At 41.3% G+C, this 24,805-nt stretch overlaps 3 protein-coding genes and 1 pseudogene across 3 annotated transcripts; 2 read left to right on the top strand and 2 right to left on the bottom strand.

Moving 5' to 3' along the window:
• Window positions 1–5,954: 5,954 nt before the first annotated feature.
• Window positions 5,955–8,532, top strand: LOC142991099 (acidic mammalian chitinase-like). Its single transcript, XM_076141100.1, has 11 exons — window positions 5,955–5,979; window positions 6,092–6,121; window positions 6,227–6,428; window positions 6,571–6,627; window positions 6,793–6,958; window positions 7,065–7,189; window positions 7,315–7,438; window positions 7,546–7,728; window positions 7,837–7,956; window positions 8,054–8,192; window positions 8,282–8,532. The coding sequence occupies exons 1-11, from the start codon at window positions 5,955–5,957 to the stop codon at window positions 8,530–8,532; spliced, it is 1,422 nt and encodes a 473-aa protein (XP_075997215.1).
• A 630-nt stretch (window positions 8,533–9,162) lies between these two features.
• LOC142991272 (sodium- and chloride-dependent neutral and basic amino acid transporter B(0+)-like) lies at window positions 9,163–14,002 on the bottom strand. Its single transcript, XM_076141340.1, has 14 exons — window positions 13,840–14,002; window positions 13,586–13,717; window positions 13,075–13,236; window positions 12,844–12,958; window positions 12,629–12,761; window positions 11,489–11,629; window positions 11,272–11,407; window positions 10,850–10,942; window positions 10,632–10,757; window positions 10,414–10,532; window positions 10,131–10,230; window positions 9,915–10,024; window positions 9,426–9,593; window positions 9,163–9,273 (listed from the first exon to the last, which is right to left on the bottom strand). The coding sequence occupies exons 1-14, from the start codon at window positions 14,000–14,002 to the stop codon at window positions 9,163–9,165; spliced, it is 1,809 nt and encodes a 602-aa protein (XP_075997455.1).
• Window positions 14,003–15,299: 1,297 nt separating this feature from the next.
• LOC142991101 (acidic mammalian chitinase-like) lies at window positions 15,300–18,111 on the top strand (annotated as a pseudogene).
• A 569-nt stretch (window positions 18,112–18,680) lies between these two features.
• LOC142991271 (sodium- and chloride-dependent neutral and basic amino acid transporter B(0+)-like) lies at window positions 18,681–23,259 on the bottom strand. The gene is made up of 14 exons (XM_076141338.1): window positions 23,097–23,259; window positions 22,843–22,974; window positions 22,331–22,492; window positions 22,100–22,214; window positions 21,885–22,017; window positions 20,755–20,895; window positions 20,537–20,672; window positions 20,115–20,207; window positions 19,897–20,022; window positions 19,679–19,797; window positions 19,420–19,519; window positions 19,207–19,316; window positions 18,952–19,119; window positions 18,681–18,791 (listed from the first exon to the last, which is right to left on the bottom strand). The coding sequence occupies exons 1-14, from the start codon at window positions 23,257–23,259 to the stop codon at window positions 18,681–18,683; spliced, it is 1,809 nt and encodes a 602-aa protein (XP_075997453.1).
• Between the last annotated feature and the right edge of the window lie 1,546 nt (window positions 23,260–24,805).

Here is a 24,805-nt window from a genome sequence, read left to right as displayed (position 1 = left end):
TTTTCAATAACTTCTGGATCTGCCATTAACTTAAGGCATGTGTGTCTCTCCAAGAAGCCTGTCCGTCCAGGATGTGCATAGGAGACACAGCGTCAGCGCATAAAAGGAACAGCAGAGTTTGATTTCACTAAGCTAATGAGCGAGCGCCGTCAGTAGTCATTATTAACGTTAAGGCTTAATTTAATGGCTGAGTAAATGGGCACACCTCACCATTATTACTTTTATTAGCAGCTGTTCTGTGCCCCCTGCTGTGACTCTGATGCAGTCTGGAGATGCATTAATGCAGTAATGTCACTTCCCCGCAGTAAGCATCGCAAACAAAGAGGCTCCCTGCTTTGGAACAATCATTGCACTGGATGATTAGATTTTGCCGTTTTTACATTCTAGATGTCTTCACTTCCTTGGCACAACGTGGAATGATGTAGGCCAAAGTGCTTAATCTAGGTACTTTTCAAAGAGGAGTCAAGGAAATGAAAAAAACAAAACAATTTCTTATCCAAGGAAAGTTCATGGGTTGGACTCCCCACCAGTCAGTTCTGACTGACTGGTGGGGAGTCCAAGGATTTAACCTCTGTGGAGTCGTCAGGGTCTATGACACCACTTATCACCCACACACTTTGCTGTTCTTTCATCCCTCCCCAGGAGACTAAACAACCATTCAGTCTCTAACAAACATCCGTGTGGTTTTTCACGTGGGTATTGACAGGTGCTGGTCATTCTGAGATCCAGGTTTGGTTGTGCGAGTGGTTAGCTTCAAGGTTTTAGACAGGGATGTCCACCAGCAGGCGGCTCTGCACTTATAATTGTACTGTAGTTTCAGTACAATTATAAATAAGTTCAAGTCCCAATCAATACATTTTCAGATTGTAAAACACACAACTCAAAACTGATGGCATTGTTAACAATAGAATTGCTCACTCTATATTTCAGAATACATTAAGCAAGCTATGTTAGCTAGCACTGTACAGCGGAGCATCATTTAATACTTAGCAGAACTTACACAGTCACTTAAGGGACTCAATACAGAATAACCTTTAAATTAACTTTTTCAACTTACATTAGTTCTTTTTGCTCAGCGTAAGCTATCTGCTTTAGCTTGCTAACGTTCTGCTGCTTTGCGCTACTCGGTTGTTTTGGCTGTTCTTTTGCTCTGTAGCACAGCCACTGCCCCCTGCCGGATTAAAATAGATATAGCAGGAGGGACAAACACTGTAGCCCCACTCAAATAATAGGCTACTTTGAGTGGGTTACATGGAAAATGTCTGACTCACTGCAGCTTGGCTTTGTTTTATCCATCAGCTCTCTTCACACCTGTTTCCCAGTCGTCAGAGTCTAAAACCAGCCAATTTCCTCTTGTTGAAAACTTTTTACTAATCCCTTTCCCTGTTACCTGATTACTTGTATGTTTGCTACCTGCCTGTCTGATAAACTGCCCTGACCTTGGACTGTTTTCAGCCAGACCTTTTGCCTCACTTGAGCTTTTGTTCTATCACATGCCTGACCTTTTGGTTCACTGTTTACCTGGCTGCCCTGTAATATCATTTTATTTTTCTTTGATTATTATTATTATTACTTTGAAGGATCAGACAATGCTTCACCCCCCTATTGTGATACCCTGCACGGACACTCCAGGCTCTGTATGTGAACATGTTTATGTCAGAAATCACTTGATTCATTGGTTTAACCACATATTGCAAACTGAGACTGCAACAGCCCATTTTCTGTCAACAACTCCAGTAGCCAGTATTACCGCCGTATCCTGGCACACGCAAGCAGTGTATTGTTTGTCTTCATTTGGCACCCATGAGTTCCTGCATTAACAGATATTCAGAAGATTTATTTTTGGCATTTGCATCACCACAAATGGACACTGAGTCCTAAATAGAAAGTCGATTATGTCAGAATGAGACCCTGCCAGCCACAACCACCTACAAAGGAATAACAAACATAGTGCAAACTGACATCTCAAGCTTTCAGTAGCAATAACATTGCAAGAATGTAACCATCACCATAAAACCACTGCCATAAAATGTCTAAATCCACTACAATGAGCTACATTCAACATCAAACTCATTAAATATAGAAACAATCTTGCTAAATTGGCAATAAACCTAAATAGCTTGCAAACCATTTTAAAAGACAGCATCTCCATATGTCTAAACCTTTGTTAAATTTCTATTTTTGTTATTGTACATGTATAATATTATTAATTTTACCAACATTGTTGATATTGCTATCACTATTATTGTCAATCCTATATGGTTTTCTACCTGCTATTATGTCATCTTTGGAAAGTATTTGTGTAGGAAAAATGGCATACAAATAAAGTTTGATCGATTGATTGTTGCAAGGATACACAGTGCTTCATTATCATTTTTCCCCAGATTCCTTTATTGATAAAGGAAAATATATGAAAGTAACAAACAGCAAGAGTTAACTTGAAAGTATACAGTAAAGTGTAGCTTAGGGACCTGTTATGATGTGTGTGTGTGTGTGTGTGTGTGTGTGTGTGATCTGGATTTCTAATGGCTTTTCCCCTTCATTTTTGTTGATTCACTCAGGAGCCGACACACAAAAGCACACACACCCACTCACTCTGCTGACTGAAAGGCAGCGAGGATAAGTGGTAGCTTGCTGAAAGGAAGAGAGAGAGGAGGTAGTCATAGCAACATTTGGGGGGCTGTCGCTTTTTATTGGAGAGAGAAAATCAGCTCTGTCTATCTCTCCCTGAATTCTCCTTTCTCTGTCTCACATTTTTTTGCGTGTGTGTCATCTTACATGAATTGATGTCAGCTCGGTCAGATAGACATGATGTGAACATTCACTGCACATCTTATGTAAAATTCCTCTTTGTTCTTTTGTTTTGCTTTGCAACTGAATATTAAATGTCACCACAGGGAAAATGAGTCTTTCTGTGAGATCAACATGTGTATGTTTATGAATCCAACATGTAATACAGAATTTTTCTGACAAATTGTGTACACAAATACAGTATGTATGTGAGAATGCTGTGAATGATGGATCACTGATATTATTAGTAAAATGACTATCATAGCACATCAGTGTGTCAGGTTTGGAAATGTGTGAAGTCATTTTTCAAAAGTTTGCATGCACGTACACACAAGTGATTGCACAAATCAGCCATATGACACAGAATGATGGCACATGATGACAGGTGACATCTGCTGACAAGTGCAGATGTGAGCCATAAAATGTGTTTTGCTACTGTATGGCCTCTCTTTCATCCCACAGCATTTGAATTCTGCTCACAGGTGGACTGTTCCCCAGCTGGACCTGGGAGCACTCAAGGACTCAAGGACAACCTGCCCACATCACAACTACTGTGTGCATGTGTGTATGTATGTGTGTGTGTGTGTGTGTGTGTGTGTGTGTGTGTGTGTGTGTGTGTGTGTGTGTGTGTGTGTGTAGGTGAGCAAGTGTACAAAAAAATGGCTGAGAAAATGATTGAGAATTTGCTGCCATAGTGACAAGCCCAGCAGTATCTAATAGCAACGGGTTGCTTGGAAGCCTGTGTGGAGGCGGATGAGGGGTTACATTGCAGAGTGACACAGACATGCGGACACGCACACACAGACACACACACACACACACACACACAAAGAGAGAGAGAGAGAGAGAGAGAGAGAGAGAGAGAGAGAGAGAGACAGACAGACAGACAGAGAGAAGGATTGCAGGTTCAACACTGAGAGCTTGTACTTCATTCTTGACACTGAGGCTTGCTTATATATAAAATTCTGGCTAAAAAACTGGCTCAGACAGTTGAGAAAAAGAGGCTTACTCTGTGTTTGTTGCCTGAGGAAGTTCATACTGTAGGACACTTTCAGCAAAACCGACAGATTATAATTATTATAATAAAATATGATCCGCTGACTATATAGTTTTACAGTGAACATATTTCCCTCATTTCACCACTTCTATGTTTCATGTTCAACAACCAGCAGAATGTGTGTGTGTATCCGTATGTGAGTATCTAGTGTGTGTCTGTGTACTGCGTAGGAGATGGCAACAGGTCTGCATTTATATGCTGGCTCCCTGTACACTGTTGCCATGGTGAGAGAGAGAGAGAGAGAGAGAGAGAGAGAGAGAGAGAGAGAGAGAGAGAGAGAGAGAGAGAGAGAGAGAGAGAGCATTAAGAGAGTGTGACAGAGAACAGAGAGAACATTTTGGTATGTGGTCCAATAAGTTGAAAGTAATTTACCTCTACAGCAGAAGAGATTCAACTCACAGCCTGCCTGTTATGTTTGAGGGCAGGATCCTGCACCTGAAGCTTGCAGTTCACTTGACAGTGATACTTTATCCAATTTGAAGAGTCACATCCATCGCTAGAGGAGGAACTTAAAAAAGATTGAAGAATAAAGACTCAGACACTTGTTACCCAAGGACATCTTAACACAAAATGGCCCTGCAACACTACACAGCTCACTCACTCTCTCTGCTGGTCAGAGTAGGAAGCGTATTCCACAATACATATGTCCATCATTAACCACACATTTACTACTGCAATATATAAACTGAAATAGGACATGTGTAGGTATTGGATGTGTTGGTTGAGCAGATGTTGGGGAGAAATATTAACTTGAAATGTCTGATAAATGTGAAACAAAGAAGTCTGTTCCATATGAACAATGATCCAGTATAACAATATGCAATATGCACATAACAATCTACTGGACTCTCATGCAACCTTGTGCAATAAATTGGTCATTCACACAATTTCAGAAAAATCAAACATTTGATTTTCTAAATTTCACAGTTATTATCAGAATTTATGGCAACATCTGAATTGGCTGTGTGGTGTTTGTTACCTATATCACCACACAGTAACCCTCATTTGATGGATTTTGTGTGTGTGTTTGTTGATGTAAAGCAGACACTCTGCTTAATGATGATAATGATCATGCAGAAGCCAGTGGTTAAGAATTAAATCAGGAGGACTTGTGGCTGAATGGTTGCTGGTTTGAATCTGTGGGCAGGTTGGAATAAAATATTAACCTCTAAGCCGCAAAATGAGAAAGACAGTAAACTTGTAACTCTGCTGCTCATGGATGCGAGGAGCAGGCTGTGGTTGTTCTGGGCACTTTCCAATGGTGATGTAACTCTGAATATGACGCAGTGACCTTGTACACATTTTCCCTGACGTATAAAGGTTAAAATAAACCATACATCACAATCTCAAATATATCCAGGAAAGGCACATAGCTTGTAAATTTGTCATCTGGAAGTTTGAACATTATCAGATTGAGATTGTCCGATTGCTCTCCGAACACGAAACACCCAGAAAGACATCACAGTTCTGACTCATTATGGTCTACATCAGCTGATCCACATTGAAGGACAGGAAAGATCACAATGGTGCTTTCCTTTAAAAGTGCTGAATGACATTGAATGAGTATTTCACAATAGGTCACAGACTGAGACAACAGCTACAATAGTGATATTAAAGTATATTTAATGGTGATAAGTTAGGTAGCAGCGATCTTAAGGTCACATCACTAACACCCACTTTCAGCCCTAAATGGTGCAACCTGATTTCAGTGTGTACTGAGATCTGTATTCACATTAAGAGAAGCTGACATCATATCTGTTAATTATAGAAAGTCAAGTCATTCACTGACCCTTGTGAACTTAAAAAGCGTGATGGAAATGTTAAGCAAAAGATTTTATAAACCTGCGGGCCCTTGACTTTAATGCATTGCGCACAACAATAACCTTGGTCACTTCAAATATCATTACATTGTATCATTATCAAAAGGCACTTGAAGGTTATCATATACATCACTGGTCCTGACCAAACAAATGAATTAGATTGGATTTCTTAGGTTTGCTGAGTTGTCAAACAAGACCAAACATAGTGTATAGATAACCCCGATAAGGAGGGGAAACCACGTGTATATAAGAGGCAGCTCGCCTTCTGATTGTTGTACAGAGGCAACATGGGCAAACTACTCATCTGCTTTGGTAAGAAGAATTTCTCAACTTTTCTTCTCATGACTGACATGTTTGATTGTGTATCTAATATGAATAATGTAGATTGTTTCTCATTACACAACCTGCTACCCTCTCTCTGTAGGACTGGCTCTCCTGCTGCATGTGCAGCTAGGTAATTATATCTTTCATCCACTCTGTCGTGATGTAAAATATGTGTATGTGTAGTATAGGTCAGTCAAACAGCAGAACCTAAAGAACCATATGCTGTATGTTTCAGGATCATCCTACATCCTGACATGCTATTTCACCAACTGGGGACAGTATCGTCCTGGAGCAGGCAAGTATTTCCCCACTGACGTTGACCCATGTCTCTGTGACCACCTCGTCTATGCCTTTGCTGGAATGGACAACAACATGCTCAAGACCTACGAGTGGAACGACGAGAAACTCTACGGCCAGTTCCAGGCCCTGAAGAACGAGTAAGTAGACACATACACTTAGGAACACATTCATGGTGATAGCGTGATTGAAACACATACAGGTGTCAGAATACACTGTACAAATGCAAACATGCAAGCAGTATCATGTCAGAGATGAAGAGGATTCTGTTCTATCTTGCAGCAATAGCAACCTGAAGACTCTGCTGGCCATTGGAGGATGGAACTTTGGAACTCAGAAGTGAGTACTGAATATAAGCTATAATACCTATCGATATTTTAGAGGGCCTAGAACACGGTCTCTCTTTCTCTCTCTCTCTCTCTCTCTCTCTCTCTCTCTCTCTCTCTCTCTCTCTCGCACACACACTCTGTATCTCTGTCTATGTCTCTCTCTCTCTTGTTCTAGGTTCACAACCATGGTTTCCTCTGCTGCAAATCGCCAGACTTTTGCCCAAAGTGCGATCAGATTCCTGCGTCAGTACCAGTTTGATGGTCTGGACCTTGACTGGGAGTACCCTGGCTCTCGTGGCTCCCCTCCTCAGGACAAGCAGCTCTTCACCGTCCTCGTGCAGGTCAGATACGCTGGTATATATAATGGTGCTATAGGGTACTGGGTTCTAACATATCACAGTTTCTAACAGTTTCTTCCCCTACATCCTCATTCTCATCGCTTTACAGGACCTTTTGGCTGCTTTTGAGGCAGAAGCCAAGAAGACCAACCGTCCTCGTCTGATGCTGACTGCTGCTGTCTCTGCTGGAAAGGGAACCATTGATTCTGGATACCAGATGGCCCAGATTGGATCGTTAGTACATCGACACATGCAGAAATACTTGCACATTGCACATGTACATGTACATGTACTACACAATGCAAGCAAATACAGGACAAGTCTGTACCTTAACAGTAATCCTCGTGTTTGTTTGCTAGTGTGCTGGACTACTTCCACGTGATGACCTATGACTTCCACGGTTCCTGGGAGCACAGTGTTGGAGAGAACAGCCCTCTGTTCAAAGGAGCCGCTGACCAGGGTTCCATGATGTACTTCAATGTGGTCAGTGGAAGGATCTCTCCTACCTCTTTCCTACCTATCCCTCTGCTGTGAATTGTGGTAAAATTGACATTATGTAATTGATAGTAACGTTTGTCTTTCTTGCACAGGACTATGCCATGAATTACTGGAAGAGCAATGGTGTCCCAGCTGAGAAGCTGCTGGTTGGTTTTGCCACCTATGGCCACACTTTCCTCCTGGCTTCCTCTAACACCGCTGTAGGAGCTCCCGCTAGTGGACCTGGAGCTGCTGGACCCTTCACTCGTCAGGCTGGCTTCTGGGCCTACTATGAGGTAGACACTTTTTTAAGAAAAATGTGTGAGTGCATTAATGTGAGCAAAGTTCAACTTGCACCTATGCTGTCTAGATCCCTAAACTGTTAAATCCTTACCTCCTCTCAGATCTGCACCTTCCTGAAGCAAGGAGCCACCCAGGCCTGGGACGCTACTCAAGAAGTGCCTTACGCCTACGACGCAAAGACCTGGGCTGGATATGACAATGTGAAGAGCTTCCAGAAGAAGGTATACACTTAGATCTTACTATCTACATTCATGTCAAGGGCTGATATTTTAGGCTGTTCTTATTAACGCTGAGTCATACTGCTTTTCTTCTCTGCAGATTCAGTGGCTGAAGCAGGGTGGATTTGGAGGAGCGATGGTGTGGAGTCTGGATCTGGATGACTTCACTGGCACTTTCTGTGGCCAGGGGAAATACCCCCTGATCGGCGCCATCAAGTCTGGACTGGGAACCGGAGCTTGTAGGAAACCCACAACACACCCCTCATTTACTGATTATCTATAGAATGTGATGGTTCAGTCTTTTGATTTGTCTTATCTCTCCCCTCAGCCTGTACCTCTCGCCCAAACCCCCTGCCCCCAATCATCCCAACCAAGGCCCCAGTTCCTAAGCCCGATGGTGGTGGCAGTGGAGGCAGCGGTGGAGGAGCTTCTTTCTGCTCTGGCAGGGCTAACGGACTCTATCCAGACCCAGCCAACAGGAACAACTTCTATGAGTGCAACCAGGGACAAACCTACACCCAGCACTGTGCTGTTGGCCTGGTGTACGAGGCCAGCTGCAAGTGCTGCAACTGGGCTTAAAAAGTCTGCGATTGTTTTTAAGTTTAGAAATGGGTAACGTATCATGTAGTTGAAGGCTATATCACTAAGGCACCAACTGTAACATCTGTTAAGCAATTACTGATTTTACCTAAATAAATATGACATTCAAAGCAATGTGGGATCTCTCATAGTTTTTATGTGTTATGCTTTGTTTCTAATCCAACCAAAGACATTCACACATAAATTAGAAAAATGAAGTCACTGCTGCCAAAGCCACTTAGAATTAATAAGCAGCGCTGCAGTCTGCTAGAGCTTTAAGTCAACTATTGCTCATAGGTTTTGTTGAATAAACATATTCAGTAAACAAGCTCAGACAGTTGGAGAGTACACTGTTTGCCTAGCACAAGATGGCTGAGAGCTTATTTACAAGAAAGATATGTAGAAGAAAGAATAAGTACCGACAGAAAAGGGTGGAACCAAAGCTTACTGCATACCAGGTGGACAGATGATCAGCCCAGTTAGACAATTAGTACAATGTACAATGATTTTGGGGGAAAATACTAACAAACTAACATCACTCAGTTTATTGAATATTCAAATTGTGGCTGTGATGTGTTGCTGGTCATGTAAAGATCAACCAAGGACACAAATGCATATGTGCAGTATATATCAGTGCCATGAGTCCTTCAGACACAATTCTTCTTGTGCATATCGTTCTCCTCGATGGATATCCAGGTACGGATGCCATTCCTCAGACGGCGAGCACGTTGACCTCAGCCGCTGTACAAAGAAAAAGGTAAGCGTTATAAATAATATAGCCAATTGAGCAGATGATTTTCAACTATGATGAAAAACACAAGCAATGTAGGAATTTACTTGAATCTTCTCAGTTCCTCAGAACCACTTCTAAGTGCTTTGACGGCAACACACACCTGCCAGAGACTTCCCTTGGCTCTCATCAGCTTATACACAGCAAAGACTAAGATCCAGATGAGGCAGAATGCAGCCATGCACCATCCCAGGGCCAAACCCCAGGCAGGGTACTCCACTTTTCCATAGGTAGGGCGTGTAAACACACTCAGCGACCACACCAGGATCAGCTAGACACAAGAAGAAAAGGTTCAAGTGGTTGAAATATAGGGAAATGTTTGTTTGTAGATGAGGGTTCTGTTCTCCTTTAAGTAGTTTTTGTAGATTATCTGCAAATTAATGGCTTTTTTTCAGTCATTGCACAATTTTGAGGATGCAAGAGTATTTCACTGTTTGCCAAGCAGTAGTTTTCAAAATTATCGGAGATGATTGTGGCGCACCCCCCTGGATACATTTCCTATTTACAAGTGTCTGGAAGTTTGTCAATACCAAAACATATTGTTCTGAAGATGATTTTTGTAAATATGACTGAATATATGTCCTCTACTCACCAGAAGGATGCAGGGGCTGAAGAATACCCAGCATGCTTTCCAGCCTAACCAGAAACAGAAGCTCTTCTTTCCAATCATCATCTCAATGTCTTTAATGAATCGGTTAACTCCTGTAAATGAGAATATGCACATATATGCAAGGCGTGTCAAGTTGAGTGGAAACACAAGGTATCATCGTAGAAATACATTCCCCTGCTTGTTGAGTTTCATATATACCATATATGTAGGAGACGGCAATGACCTCCAACAGAGCCAAAGCAAGCAGCAACCAGGATCCAGCAAAATGGTCCAACAGAGTCACCCAGTAAACTCCTGCCTATCTTAAGGACACATTCACACACACACACACACACACACACACACACACACACACACACACACACACACACACACACACACACACACACACACGAACACACACATACACAAAGCTATGAAAGCATGGCCGTAAGGTATAGTGGTAAAATAAAGATAAGATAATCCCTTTATGTAGACCTACCCTTGTCATACATGTGAGGCTCAGAAGAAAGATGATGACACAGGTTACAATGTTTATTAGGGAACGTTTGGAAAAAAACAATTTTGGGAGGGCGTCGATCAGGCTCGTGGAGATCACCTCTAACGACAAAAAGAGTGATTTAGTGCACAGCAAAGAGCCAAGAAGAGCTATGAAAGAAAACATAGGGTTGAATTAGGTAAACAAAAATCTGAACCCACCTATGACAACAAACAAATAATCCAAACCAATTGCAAAAAGCATTAAGAAGAAGAGAATGGACCATAGAGGAGAAATGGGAAGCTTTGTCAATGCTTCTGGATATGCAATGAATGCCAGACTCAATCCTGCACAAAGATGGAGACAACAGAACATCAGAGGATAGGAGTGAGCCATTAGAAGAATGTTTTGTGATGGGTGTGTGTCATGTCTATCTGACCTTCTTCTACCACGCTTTCAATAGGCTTTCCGTAGATAAAAGCCATGTGACCCAATATTGAAAAGACTGCTATGCCAGCAACCAAAGCAGTACCTAGGAGGAGAGGAAGAGAGTCACTCAGATCAAGTCATTCATGAACTGAATTACTCAAAACAATTAACAGTAGTCATACTTTCATTCAATCAAATTACTTAGATATAAGAGAATTTATAATTTATAATTCATTATTCAATTATAGCCCCTATACCTCAATGAGGTAAAATACAATTTTAGACATTAAAATGAGCTCTGCTGACTGATGTAACATGCAGAACTAAAATATGTTGTGCTTTTGCAGTTGAACACTATTCTTGCCTCTAAATAGAAATAAATAATACATTTATTTTGAAATAGTTCCATGACACTTTTGACTGGCCTCCTACCAAGGTTAGCGGCAGACACAACAATTGTGTCCATCATCATATTGTTGTGAAAATGGTTATAGGAGGAAAGAGCATGGATTCCACCAAATGCAACAGACTGAGAAAACATGGTCTGAGATGCTGCATCTTTCCAGAGCTAAAAAGAAAAAGGGTTTAAATGTGTTAAGGACGCATTAGAGTCAAACAGTTAAAAAAGTTAAATAAACCAGGTCCATACTTCTGAGTCAGACAGTTTACTGAAATTGGATATGGACCCAATAAAAAATTGGATCCCATTGCTAGCACCTTCCAGTGTCACACCCCTAATCAGCAGGACAACAATCACCACGATGGGGAATATGGTAGTGAAATACACAACCTATGGATACAAAGACCACTTGGTTAATGCATGGAAGATACAGGTACAGCTTCAAAAAAGCTTGAGCACAAAATTCTCAATTCCCAACTGATATCTCTCAATTCTAATCCGTATATCAGTATATAAATAGACAATTAATAAAGGAAATGTTATATAAAGTCTGATGGATACATTGCTACTATTCTCTGTCTCCACCACAAACGTCACGTTTTTGGGTTATGGTTATGGTTAGGGTTAGGGTTAGGGTTAGGGATCTCTTACCTTACCGCTTAACTTTATCTTAACATCAACATAAAAGGCCAAGTATGATGCTTTAACCACAAAAAAGAATACTGCATGTGGTTCAGCTTGGCTTGTGGCAAAAATATGTAAATATCCAGGGTTAAGGTATTTCAGATGGCATAGAGAGGGCTCTTTCTTTTGCTTTCTCCCTGGCTCTTCCCTTCTCTCTTCTTCTTGCTTTCTCTCACCTCTTCTTGCCTTATATTTCTCATGCTCTTGCTTTCTCTGTGCTTCGTCTTCTATTGTGCTCTTTTCTTTGATCGTCACTTCGTGGCTTGATTTATGTTATTTGTCATTATTTATTGGTTTCATTCCCCTGGCACCTCAGACATACTGTGGCCCACCAAAATAAGAGTCACAATTACAATTTGCCAAACATATTTAGAAATGTTTGCTTAATGTATAACTTTAGTTTGCATTTTTGGCATTGGCATTGTGGCATTAATGAAGAGTAAACAATATTCAGGGTGCTGTCCTTTTATGCCTCAAGTTTTTCCCAAAGTTGCATATTTCAAACTGAGGTAATCCAAAAGTAAAACATATTGTCTAGTCTGTAATTGTACATGACTATTTATACAAGATAGTGAATTTTAGTAAACATCCAAACTGGTTTTCCCCTACTGTATGTATCACGTCTCTAATGGTATGAGTAAGATGGTATGAGTAAAATGTAATCACTTTTTACTGCAAGAACATATAAGTCCCACACAGACTTACTTTGCCTGATGACTTGATACCTTTGGTGAGTGATGCAGCAACAACAATGATGGACAGCAGAAGACAGAGTGCCAAGTGCCAAACTATTGGACCCGTCTCATCAAGGCCACTGGATCTCTGCAGAGCCACGCGACTGGGGAGGACACAGATCTGAGTGTACAGCGTAAAGGTATAGAGTGTGTTTGCAGTTGACTGCATGTTGGTGAGATTCTTACTCCCAGTACTGTTCACTCGGGCTCTGCACTGGAACAGTGACAATGTTGGATGGAGGACAGGTGATGTTTCCCTGAGTCCAGTTGGCAACCAAAACACCTGTCACATTGCACTTCTCTATGAAACAAGATGGGATCAGTGAATGACTCAAGATGATGCATTAGCAATCAGTTTTCAGCCTGACAATTCATGACACCAAACAGCAGATCTGAGTTTATGGGGATGTAGAGCACCTATGAGCGTGATGCTGCAGTTACTGTCAGACCAACTGAGGCAGCTGGCCCATGGCAGAGGAAACTGGAAGGAGGCAAACAAGTAGTAGAGGCTGTAGGCGATGATGGCGTTGTAGTAAATTGACACAAGTACTGACATTAAAACCATGGCAACACCAAGACCTGGTAAAGACAGAGAGTTAATTCATCAAGCAGCAACTCATGAGCCTCTAACAATGGAAATTCCATCTATCCCTTTGTAGTCTTCTCCCAAACTCTTCTGGGCTCCATTTGATAACATTTACATTTGAATTACACCTTCTACAAGGCTTGAAAAACACAGATTAAAAATCCCACATATACTAGTTTAGTATGTATGACATACACTATATCTACAACACCACGGTGGGTAATCATGTTTAAATTCCGTAGTCATGAAAAAGTATTTTGAGTTTGCATTCTTGACCATTGTGATATAGTAAAACTTCATTAAGTCTCTTTTTCATCTTTTACACAGCTAGGGAAGGCTCACCCTGAAACAATGGCACTGCTCTCCACACGTTAATTGGGCCTTGGCTGCAGAATTGACCATGGGCACTTTCAAGGAAGAAAAGAGGAACTCCACACAGCGCAAGCATCAGGATATAGGCGATGAGAAAGGTAACTGCTCAGAGAGATTAGAAAGTGTTGCTCAGCGATTATGATAAACCCACTTACTTCTACAGAACGTAGAGCAGAATCACAAAATAGGACTGTAAACACTGAAATATTTGATGCCAAACTTACCCCCTCCATGCTTATAAGTCAAATATGGAAATCTCCAGATATTTCCCAGGCCAACAGCATAGCCAATCATAGAAAGTATATACTCAGTCTTGTTGGTCCAGTTTCCACGCTCAATATTCTCATCACCATCTGGACCTCTATGAAGGGAATCTGAGTCCTTCATAGTTAAATAAAGAAGATGATTATTCATATAAATATTGCCCCAAGATAAAACAATACTTTGATCCTTAGATGAATGTAAAATTGTTTTTAGCTACGTTTATTAATGGAAACTTCAAACTCACCATAGGCCAATATTGAATGAGTCAGCTCGGATTGTTATTTATTCCATTTTACTAAATTGTGTTAACAGTTTAGTCTTTGTTATAAAGTGCCCTACCTTATTGGTCTCCATTGAATCTGCTTTCACCCTTTGATGGAAAACAAAAGCAACCACCAGCTGTTGTTCTTATTGATCCAATGGACAATGTAATCAACGATCATGTGAGGTGAAGTCCTGAGGGATCAGATATCTTCATTCAGCAACAGACAAGTTTCCTCATTTCCTTCCACGTGTGCTCCTCCTGTGACTGTCTCCTCTCACAGCCTGATCCTTACTGCTTCTTGCTGACACCACTGGCTGTGTAGTGACAAACAAGTTCAGGCTATTTGATTAATACACATCCCTACAGTATATACCTCTGGGTAATAAGTAATGAATTCACACACATCATCAACATTAAGGTTGAGTAAGGTATGTAGGGAAGGAACCAAATAAAAGTGTAATATGATCTGTTAGTGGATGTCTTTGATAAATTATCACTTTGACTTGTTTATTCACATCATCATCATACAATGAAGTTTTTTGTAAGAAAACAGAGACTTTATTTTGATCAAAGAATAAATCACAATCACCTGGGCTGGTTGTATAGTTTAACAGTAATATTCAATATGCATTATAAGGAAATATCATGCAAGCAGAACAGAATCTGGAGGCATTTATAAAGAATGAATGTACAAAACCTTTGTTACAAGAGCTGAAAACAGGATTGAATCTGTACACAGTCTGTGAACCAGTTTGCAATGTAAATGTAATAATAATAATTATTACAACCCTCTTTCCTTCTTTCCTTCTCCTTCTCTCTCTCTCCTTTCGCCCCTCTCTCTGTATACAAAATGTTGCCCAAAAATGTCCTATAACTGTATGCCACCGTCATGTCAAATGTTTGCTTCAATAAAAAAGTTTACCACAAGATATCATAACCATGTGAGCAGTCACGAATCAGAAAGCTCCTCTTATGCTTATCAACAGCATCTTATGAAAGATGAGCTCTTAAACATAACCACTACTTCTGTGCACACCATATTTGACCCACAAGCAATGAGCTGTTCAGCGTAACCAAATATTTGGTTATGCTATGCTACATCTGGAAAAACTGGTTGAGGTGCAGCAATGTCATGCGCTGTTCATTAGTCATATGTTATATCTTTTCAAAGAACACATTTGTCCTCAGCATTGTACCTGGGAGGCAGGAACAATATATGATATCTAGTTATTCCAATTCTACATCCAGTTATTTATTACCTACGAGTGGAACGATGAGAAACTCTACGGACATTTCCAGGCCCTGAAGAATGAGTAAGTAGACACATACGCGTAGGAAACAAATTCATGGTGATAGTGTGACATTACATTACATTACGATCATTTGGCAGACGCTTTTATCCAAAGCGACTTACATTACATTACCACCCTTCGCAGAGGGGGGAGCAATTTTAGGGTTCGGTGCCTTGCTCAGGGGGACCTCGGCAGGGGCTTGAACCGGCGACCCTCCGGTTCCCAAGCGGAAGCACTACCCACTGAGCCACTGCCTCCCCGTGTGATTGAAACACATACAGGCGTCAGAATATACTGTACAAATGCAAACATGCAAGCTTTATCATGTCAGAGATGAAGAGTATTCTGTTATATCTTGCAGCAATAGCAACCTGAAGACTCTGCTGGCCATTGGGGGATGGAACTTTGGAACTCAGACGTGAGTACTGAATATAAGCTAAAATACCTATCGATATTTTAGAGGGCCTAGAACACGCTCTCTCTTTCTCTTTCTCTTTCACTCTCTCTCTCTCTCTCTCTCTCTCTCTCTCTCTCTCTTTCTTTCTCTCTCTCTCTCTCTCTCTCTCTCTCTCTCTCTCTCTTTCTCTTTCTCTCTCTGGCACATACTCTCTGTGTCTCTGTCTATGTCTCTCTCTCTCTTGTTCTAGGTTCAGAACCATGGTTTCCTCTGCTGCAAATCGCCAGACCTTTGCCCAAAGTGCGATCAGATTCCTGCGTCAGTACCAGTTTGATGGTCTGGACCTTGACTAGGAGTGTTAAACATATCTGATGTTATGGGTGGCAAAGTCATGTTGAGTGGCACACACAGTGACGTTATGTTGTTGTATTTTATGTTATGACGTTGTTTTTTCTGTTGTGACGTGTGTGCCTGCGTGCACTATTTATACTGCGTGCATGCGCAAATAAACGCTCTTAAGTTCCCAGACGGTGTCGGTCTGTATTTGTTCTCCCGTGAATATTAACCACAAGAGGGTGTGAGCTAACCGCTTTGTTGACTGCTATAACGATAGACTGCTACGAAGATGTCTAACGCTACAGGGAGTACCCTGGCTCTCGTGGCTCCCCTCCTCAGGACAAGCAGCTCTTCACCGTCCTCGTGCAGGTCAGATACGCTGGTATATATAATGGTGCTATAGGGTACTGGGTTCTAACATATCACAGTTTCTAACAGTTTCTTCCCCTACATCCTCATTCTCATCGCTTTACAGGACCTTTTGGCTGCTTTTGAGGCAGAAGCCAAGAAGACCAACCGTCCTCGTCTGATGCTGACTGCTGCTGTCTCTGCTGGAAAGGGAACCATTGATTCTGGATACCAGATGGCCCAGATTGGATCGTTAGTACATCGACACATGCAGAAATACTTGCACATTGCACATGTACATGTACATGTACTACACAATGCAAGCAAATACAGGACAAGTCTGTACCTTAACAGTAATCCTCGTGTTTGTTTGCTAGTGTGCTGGACTACTTCCACGTGATGACCTATGACTTCCACGGTTCCTGGGAGCACAGTGTTGGAGAGAACAGCCCTCTGTTCAAAGGAGCCGCTGACCAGGGTTCCATGATGTACTTCAATGTGGTCAGTGGAAGGATCTCTCCTACCTCTTTCCTACCTATCCCTCTGCTGTGAATTGTGGTAAAATTGACATTATGTAATTGATAGTAACGTTTGTCTTTCTTGCACAGGACTATGCCATGAATTACTGGAAGAGCAATGGTGTCCCAGCTGAGAAGCTGCTGGTTGGTTTTGCCACCTATGGCCACACTTTCCTCCTGGCTTCCTCTAACACCGCTGTAGGAGCTCCCGCTAGTGGACCTGGAGCTGCTGGACCCTTCACTCGTCAGGCTGGCTTCTGGGCCTACTATGAGGTAGACACTTTTTTAAGAAAAATGTGTGAGTGCATTAATGTGAGCAAAGTTCAACTTGCACCTATGCTGTCTAGATCCCTAAACTGTTAAATCCTTACCTCCTCTCAGATCTGCACCTTCCTGAAGCAAGGAGCCACCCAGGCCTGGGACGCTACTCAAGAAGTGCCTTACGCCTACGACGCAAAGACCTGGGCTGGATATGACAATGTGAAGAGCTTCCAGAAGAAGGTATACACTTAGATCTTACTATCTACATTCATGTCAAGGGCTGATATTTTAGGCTGTTCTTATTAACGCTGAGTCATACTGCTTTTCTTCTCTGCAGATTCAGTGGCTGAAGCAGGGTGGATTTGGAGGAGCGATGGTGTGGAGTCTGGATCTGGATGACTTCACTGGCACTTTCTGTGGCCAGGGGAAATACCCCCTGATCGCGCCATCAAGTCTGGACTGGGAACCGGAGCTTGTAGGAAACCCACAACACACCCCTCATTTACTGATTATCTATAGAATGTGATGGTTCAGTCTTTTGATTTGTTTTATCTCTCCCCTCAGCCTGTACCTCACGCCCAAACCCCCTGCCCCCAATCATCCCAACCAAGGCCCCAGTTCCTAAGCCCGATGGTGGTGGCAGTGGAGGCAGCGGTGGAGGAGCTTCTTTCTGCTCTGGCAGGGCTAACGGACTCTATCCAGACCCAGCCAACAGGAACAACTTCTATGAGTGCAACCAGGGACAAACCTACACCCAGCACTGTGCTGTTGGCCTGGTGTACGAGGCCAGCTGCAAGTGCTGCAACTGGGCTTAAAAAGTCTGCGATTGTTTTTAAGTTCAGAAATGGGTCACGTATCATGTAGTTGAAGGCTATATCACTAAGGCACCAACTGTAACATCTGTTAAGTGTAGTTTTTATGTGTTATGCTTTGTTTCTAATCCAACCAAAGACATCCACACATAAATTAGACAAAAGAGCCACTTAGAATTAATAAGCAGCGCTGCAGTCTGCTAGAGCTTTAAGTCAACTATTGCTCATAGGTTTTGTTGAATAAACATATTCAGTAAACAAGCTCAGACAGTTGGAGAGTACACTGTTTGCCTAGCACAAGATGGCTGAGAGCTTATTTACAAGAAAGATATGTAGAAGAAAGAATAAGTACCGACAGAAAAGGGTGGAACCAAAGCTTACTGCATACCAGGTGGACAGATGATCAGCCCAGTAAGACAATTAGTACAATGTACAATGATTTTGGGGGAAAATAACTACCTAACTAACTAACTAACATCACTCAGTTTATTGAATATTCAAATTGCGGCTGAGATGTGTTGCTGGTCATGTTAAGATCAACCAAGGACACGAATGCATATGTGCAGTATATATCAGTGCCATGAGTCCTTCAGACACAATTCTTCTTGTGCATATCGTTCTCCTCGATGGATATCCAGGTACGGATGCCATTCCTCAGACGGCGAGCACGTTGACCTCAGCCGCTGTACAAAGAAAAAGGTAAGCGTTATAAATAATAAAGCCAATTGAGGAGATGATTTTCAACTATGATGAAAAACACAAGCAATGTAGGAATTTACGAATTTACTTGAATCTTCTCAGTTCCTCAGAACCACTTCTAAGTGCTGTGACGGCAACACACACCTGCCAGAGACTTCCCTTGGCTCTCATCAGCTTATACACAGCAAAGACTAAGATCCAGATGAGGCAGAATGCAGCCATGCACCATCCCAGGGCCAAACCCCAGGCAGGGTACTCCACTTTTCCATAGGTAGGGGGTGTTAACGCACTCAGCGACCACACCAGGATCAGCTAGACACAAGAAGAACAGGGTCAAGTGGTTGAAATATAAGGAAATGTTTGACCCTAACCCTAACCCAATATATGTCTTCTACTCACCAGAATGATGCAGGGGCTGAAGAATACCCAGCATGCTTTCCAGCCTAACCAGAAACAGAAGCTCTTCTTTCCAATCATCATCTCAATGTCTTTAATGAATCGGTTAACTCCTGTAAATAAGAATATGCACATATATGCAAGGCGTGTCAAGTTAAGTGACACAAGGTATCATCAAAGAAATACATTCCCCTGCTTGTTGAGTTTCATATATACCATATATGTAGGATACGGCAATGACCTCCAAAAGAGCCAAAACAAGCACCAACCAGGATCCAGCAACATGGTCCAACAGAGTCACCCAGTAAACTCCTGCCTATCTTAAGGACACATTCACGTACACACACACACACACACACACACACTCACACACACACACAAACACACACACACACAAATGCACACAGCTATGAAAGCATGGCCGTAAGGTATAGCGGTAAGATAAAGATAAGACAATCCCTTTATGTAGACCTACCCTTGTCATACATGTGAGGCTCAGAAGAAAGATGATGACACAGGTTACAATGTTTATTAGGGAACGTTTGGAACTTAACAATTTTGGGAGGGCGTCGATCAGGCTCGTGGAGATCACCTCTAACGACAAAAAGAGTGATTTAGTGCACAGCAAAGAGCCAAGAAGAGCTATGAAAGAAAACATAGGGTTGAATTAGGTAAACAAAAATCTGAACCCACCTATGACAACAAACAAATAATCCAAACCAATTGCAAAAAGCATTAAGAAGAAGAGAATGGACCATAGAGGAGAAATGGGAAGCTTTGTCAATGCTTCTGGATATGCAATGAATGCCAGACTCAATCCTGCACAAAGATGGAGACAACAGAACATCAGAGGATAGGAGTGAGCCATTAGAAGAATGTTTTGTGATGGGTGTATGGCATGTCTATCTGACCTTCTTCTACCACGCTTTCAATAGGCTTTCCGTAGATAAAAGCCATGTGACCCAATATTGAAAAGACTGCTATGCCAGCAACCAAAGCAGTACCTAGGAGGAGAGGAAGAGAGTCACTCAGATCAAGTCATTCATGAACTGAATTACTCAAAACAATTAACAGTAGTCATACTTTCATTCAATCAAATTACTTAGATATAAGAGAATTTATAATTTATAATTCATTATTCAATTATAGCCCCTATACCTCAATGAGGTAAAATACAATCTTAGACATTAAAATGAGCTCCACTGACTGATGTAACATGCAGAACTAAAATATGTTGTGCTTTTGCAGTTGAACACTATTCTTGCCTCTAAAAAGAAATAAATAATACATTTATTTTGAAATAGTTCCATGACACTCTTGACTGGCCTCCTACCAAGGTTAGCGGCAGACACAACAATTGCGTCCATCATCATATTGTTGTGAAAATGGTTATAGGAGGAAAGAGCATGGATTCCACCAAATGCAACAGACTGAGAAAACATGGTCTGAGATGCTGCATCATTCCAGAGCTAAAAAGAAAAAGGTTTAAAATGTGATTAGGACGCATTAGAGTCAAACAGTTAAAAAAGTAAAAATAAACCAGGTCCTTACTTCTGGGTCAGACAGTTTACTGAAATTGGATATGGACCCAATAAAAAATTGGATCCCATTGCTAGCACCTTCCAGTGTCACACCCCTAATCAGCAGGACAACAATCACCACGATGGGGAATATGGTAGTGAAATACACAACCTATGGATACAAAGACCACTTGGTTAATGCATGGAAGATACAGGTACAGCTCCAAAAAAGCTTGAGCACAAAATTCTCAATTCCCAACTGATATCTCTCAATTCTAATCCGTATATCAGTATATAAATAGACAATTAATAAAGGAAATGTTATATGAAGTCTAATGGATACATTGCTACTATGCTTTGTCTCCACCACAAACGTCACGTTTTTGGGTTAGGGTTATGGTTAGGGTTAGGGTTAGGTTCGGGATCTCAGGGCTTAACCTTATCTTACCGTCAACATAAAAGGCCAAGTATGATGCTTTAACCACAAAAAAGAATACTGCATGTGGTTCAGCTTGGCTTGTGGCAAAAGTATGTAAATATCCAGGGTTAAGGTATTTCAGATGGCATTTTGGAGAGGGCTCTTCCTCTTGCTTTCTCCCTGGCTCTTCCCTTCTCTCTTGTTCTCGCTTTCTCTCGCCGTTTCTTGTATTTCTCATGCTCTTGCTTTCTCTGTGCTTCATCTTCTATTGTTCTCTTTTCTTTGATCATCATGTCGTGACTTGATTTATGTTATTTGTCATTATTTATTGGTTTCATTCCCCTGGCACCTCAGACATACTGTGGCCCACCAAAATAAGAGTCACAATTACAATTTGCCAAACATATTTAGAAATGTTTGCTTAATGTATAACTTTAGTTTGCATTTTTGGCATTGGCATTGTGGCATTAATGAAGAGTAAACAATATTCAGGGTGCTGTCCTTTTATGCCTCAAGTTTTTCCCAAAGTTGCATATTTCAAACTGAGGTAATCCAAAAGTAAAACATATTGTCTAGTCTGTAATTGTACATGACTATTTATACAAGATAGTGAATTTTAGTAAACATCCAAACTGGTTTTCACCTACTGTATGTATCACGTCTCTAATGGTATGAGTAAGATGGTATGAGTAAAATGTAATCACTTTTTACTGCAAGAACATATAAGTCCCACACAGACTTACTTTGCCTGATGACTTGATACCTTTGGTGAGTGATGCAGCAACAACAATGATGGACAGCAGAAGACAGAGTGCCAAGTGCCAAACTATTGGACCCGTCTCATCAAGGCCACTGGATCTCTGCAGAGCCACGCGACTGGGGAGGACACAGATCTGAGTGTACAGCGTAAAGGTATAGAGTGTGTTTGCAGTTGACTGCATGTTGGTGAGATTCTTACTCCCAGTACTGTTCACTCGGGCTCTGCACTGGAACAGTGACAATGTTGGATGGAGGACAGGTGATGTTTCCCTGAGTCCAGTTGGCAACCAAAACACCTGTCACATTGCACTTCTCTATGAAACAAGATGGGATCAGTGAATGACTCAAGATGATGCATTAGCAATCAGTTTTCAGCCTGACAATTCATGACACCAAACAGCAGATCTGAGTTTATGGGGATGTAGAGCACCTATGAGCGTGATGCTGCAGTTACTGTCAGACCAACTGAGGCAGCTGGCCCATGGCAGAGGAAACTGGAAGGAGGCAAACAAGTAGTAGAGGCTGTAGGCGATTATGGCGTTGCAGTAAATTGTCACAAGTACTGACATTAAAACCATGGCAACACCAAGACCTGGTAAAGACAGAGAGTTAATTCATCAAGCAGCAACTCATGAGCCTCTAACAATGGAAATTCCAATCTATCCCTTTGTAGTCTTCTCCCAAACTCTTCTGGGCTCCATTTGATAACATTTACATTTGAATTACACCTTCTACAAGGCTTGAAAAACACAGATTAAAAATCCCACATATACTAGTTTAGTATGTATGACATACACTATATCTACAACACCACGGTGGGTAATCATGTTTAAATTCCGTAGTCATGAAAAAGTATTTTGAGTTTGCATTCTTGACCATTGTGATATAGTAAAACTTCATTAAGTCTCTTTTTCATCTTTTACACAGCTAGGGAAGGCTCACCCTGAAACAATGGCACTGCTCTCCACACGTTAATTGGGCCTTGGCTGCAGAATTGACCATGGGCACTTTCAAGGAAGAAAAGAGGAACTCCACACAGCGCAAGCATCAGGATATAGGCGATGAGAAAGGTAACTGCTCAGAGAGATTAGAAAGTGTTGCTCAGCGATTATGATAAACCCACTTACTTCTACAGAACGTAGAGCAGAATCACAAAATAGGACTGTAAACACTGAAATATTTGATGCCAAACTTACCCCCTCCATGCTTATAAGTCAAATATGGAAATCTCCAGATATTTCCCAGGCCAACAGCATAGCCAATCAAAGAAAGTATATACTCAGTCTTGTTGGTCCAGTTTCCACGCTCAATATTCTCATCACCATCTGGACCTCTATGAAGGGAATCTGAGTCCTTCATAGTTAAATAAAGAAGATGATTATTCATATAAATATTGCCCCAAGATAAAACAATACTTTGATCCTTAGATGAATGTAAAATTGTTTTTAGCTACAGTTGGAAACTTCAGACTCGCCATAGGCCAATATTGAATGAGTCAGCTCGGATTGTTAATTATTCCATTTTACTAAATTGTGTAAACAGTTTTGTCTTTGTTATAAAGTGCCCTACCTTATTGGTCTCCATTGAATCTGCTTTCACCCTTTGATGGAAAACAAAAGCAACCACCAGCTGTTGTTCTTATTGATCCAATGGACAATGTAATCAACGATCATGTGAGGTGAAGTCCTGAGGGATCAGATATCTTCATTCAGCAACAGACAAGTTTCCTCATTTCCTTCCATGTGTGCTCCTCCTGTGACTGTCTCCTCTCACAGCCTGATCCTTACTGCTTCTTGCTGACACCACTGGCTGTGTAGTGACAAACAAGTTCAGGCTATTTGATTAATACACATCCCTACAGTATATACCTCTGGGTAATAAGTAATGAATTCACACACATCATCAACATTAAGGTTGAGTAAGGTATGTAGGGAAGGAACCAAATAAAAGTGTAATATGATCTGTTAGTAGATGTCTTTGATAAATTAGCACTTTGACTTGTTTATTCACATCATCATCATACAATGAAGTTTTTTGTAAGAAAACAGAGACTTTATTTTGATCAAAGAATAAATCACAATCACCTGGGCTGGTTGTATAGTTTAACAGTAATATTCAATATGCATTATAAGGAAATATCATGCAAGCAGAACAGAATCTGGAGGCATTTATAAAGAATGAATGTACAAAACCTTTGTTACAAGAGCTGAAAACAGGATTGAATCTGTACACAGTCTGTGAACCAGTTTGCAATGTAAATGTAATAATAATAATTATTACAACCCTCTTTCCTTCTTTCCTTCTCCTTCTCTCTCTCTCCTTTCACCCCTCTCTCTGTATACAAAATGTTGCCCAAAATGTCCTATAACTGTATGCCACCGTCATGTCAAATGTTTGCTTCAATAAAAAAGTTTACCACAAGATATCATAACCATGTGAGCAGTCACGAATCAGAAAGCTCCTCTTATGCTTATCAACAGCATCTTATGAAAGATGAGCTCTTAAACATAACCACTACTTCTGTGCACACCATATTTGACCCACAAGCAATGAGCTGTTCAGCGTAACCAAATATTTGGTTATGCTAATACACATCGCTAATACACAGGCCTATAGTTATATAAGAACGGATAGATCTGGAAAAACTGGTTGAGGTGCAGCAATGTCATGCGCTGTTCATTAGTCATATGTTATATCTTTTCAAAGAACACATTTGTTCTCAGCATTGTACCTGGGAGGCAGGAACAATCATTCAGCAGCTGCTTTTATCCGAAGCGACTTACATTACATTTCCATCCATTCCAGAGGGGGGAGCAGTTGGGGGTTCGGCACCTTGCTCAGGAGCACCTTGGCAGGGACTCGAACGGGCGACCCTCCGGTTCCCAAGCAGAAGCTCTACCAACTG

This window comes from Genypterus blacodes, unplaced genomic scaffold, assembly GCF_046128005.1.
Source record: "Genypterus blacodes isolate CSIRO-AG114 ecotype Tasmania unplaced genomic scaffold, CSIRO-AGI_Gbla_v1 ptg000017l_1, whole genome shotgun sequence".
Lineage (NCBI taxonomy): Eukaryota > Metazoa > Chordata > Actinopteri > Ophidiiformes > Ophidiidae > Genypterus > Genypterus blacodes.
Note: the sequence above shows the minus strand (reverse complement) of the source record. Positions and strands in the feature narration are given on the sequence as shown.

What these genes read in the sequence shown, in the direction of transcription:
- LOC142991099 (XM_076141100.1), top strand. Translation starts at nt 5,955, where the DNA reads ATGGGCAAACTACTCATCTGCTTTG. An exon ending in CCTGCTGCATGTGCAGCTAG is followed by an intron (nt 6,122 to 6,226) that starts GTAATTATATCT and finishes TGTATGTTTCAG; the next exon opens with GATCATCCTACATCCTGACA. An exon ending in TGGACTGGGAACCGGAGCTT is followed by an intron (nt 8,193 to 8,281) that starts GTAGGAAACCCA and finishes CTCTCCCCTCAG; the next exon opens with CCTGTACCTCTCGCCCAAAC.
- LOC142991272 (XM_076141340.1), bottom strand. Translation starts at nt 14,002, where the DNA reads ATGAAGGACTCAGATTCCCTTCATAGAGGTCCAGATGGTGATGAGAAT. An exon ending in TTATTTGTTTGTTGTCATAG is followed by an intron (nt 10,533 to 10,631) that starts GTGGGTTCAGAT and finishes TTTTGTCGTTAG; the next exon opens with AGGTGATCTCCACGAGCCTG. An exon ending in CCAAGGGAAGTCTCTGGCAG is followed by an intron (nt 9,274 to 9,425) that starts GTGTGTGTTGCC and finishes TTCTTTGTACAG; the next exon opens with CGGCTGAGGTCAACGTGCTC.
- LOC142991271 (XM_076141338.1), bottom strand. Translation starts at nt 23,259, where the DNA reads ATGAAGGACTCAGATTCCCTTCATAGAGGTCCAGATGGTGATGAGAAT. An exon ending in AGCAGTGCCATTGTTTCAGG is followed by an intron (nt 22,493 to 22,842) that starts GTGAGCCTTCCC and finishes TGTCTTTACCAG; the next exon opens with GTCTTGGTGTTGCCATGGTT. An exon ending in TGAAAGCGTGGTAGAAGAAG is followed by an intron (nt 20,023 to 20,114) that starts GTCAGATAGACA and finishes ATCTTTGTGCAG; the next exon opens with GATTGAGTCTGGCATTCATT.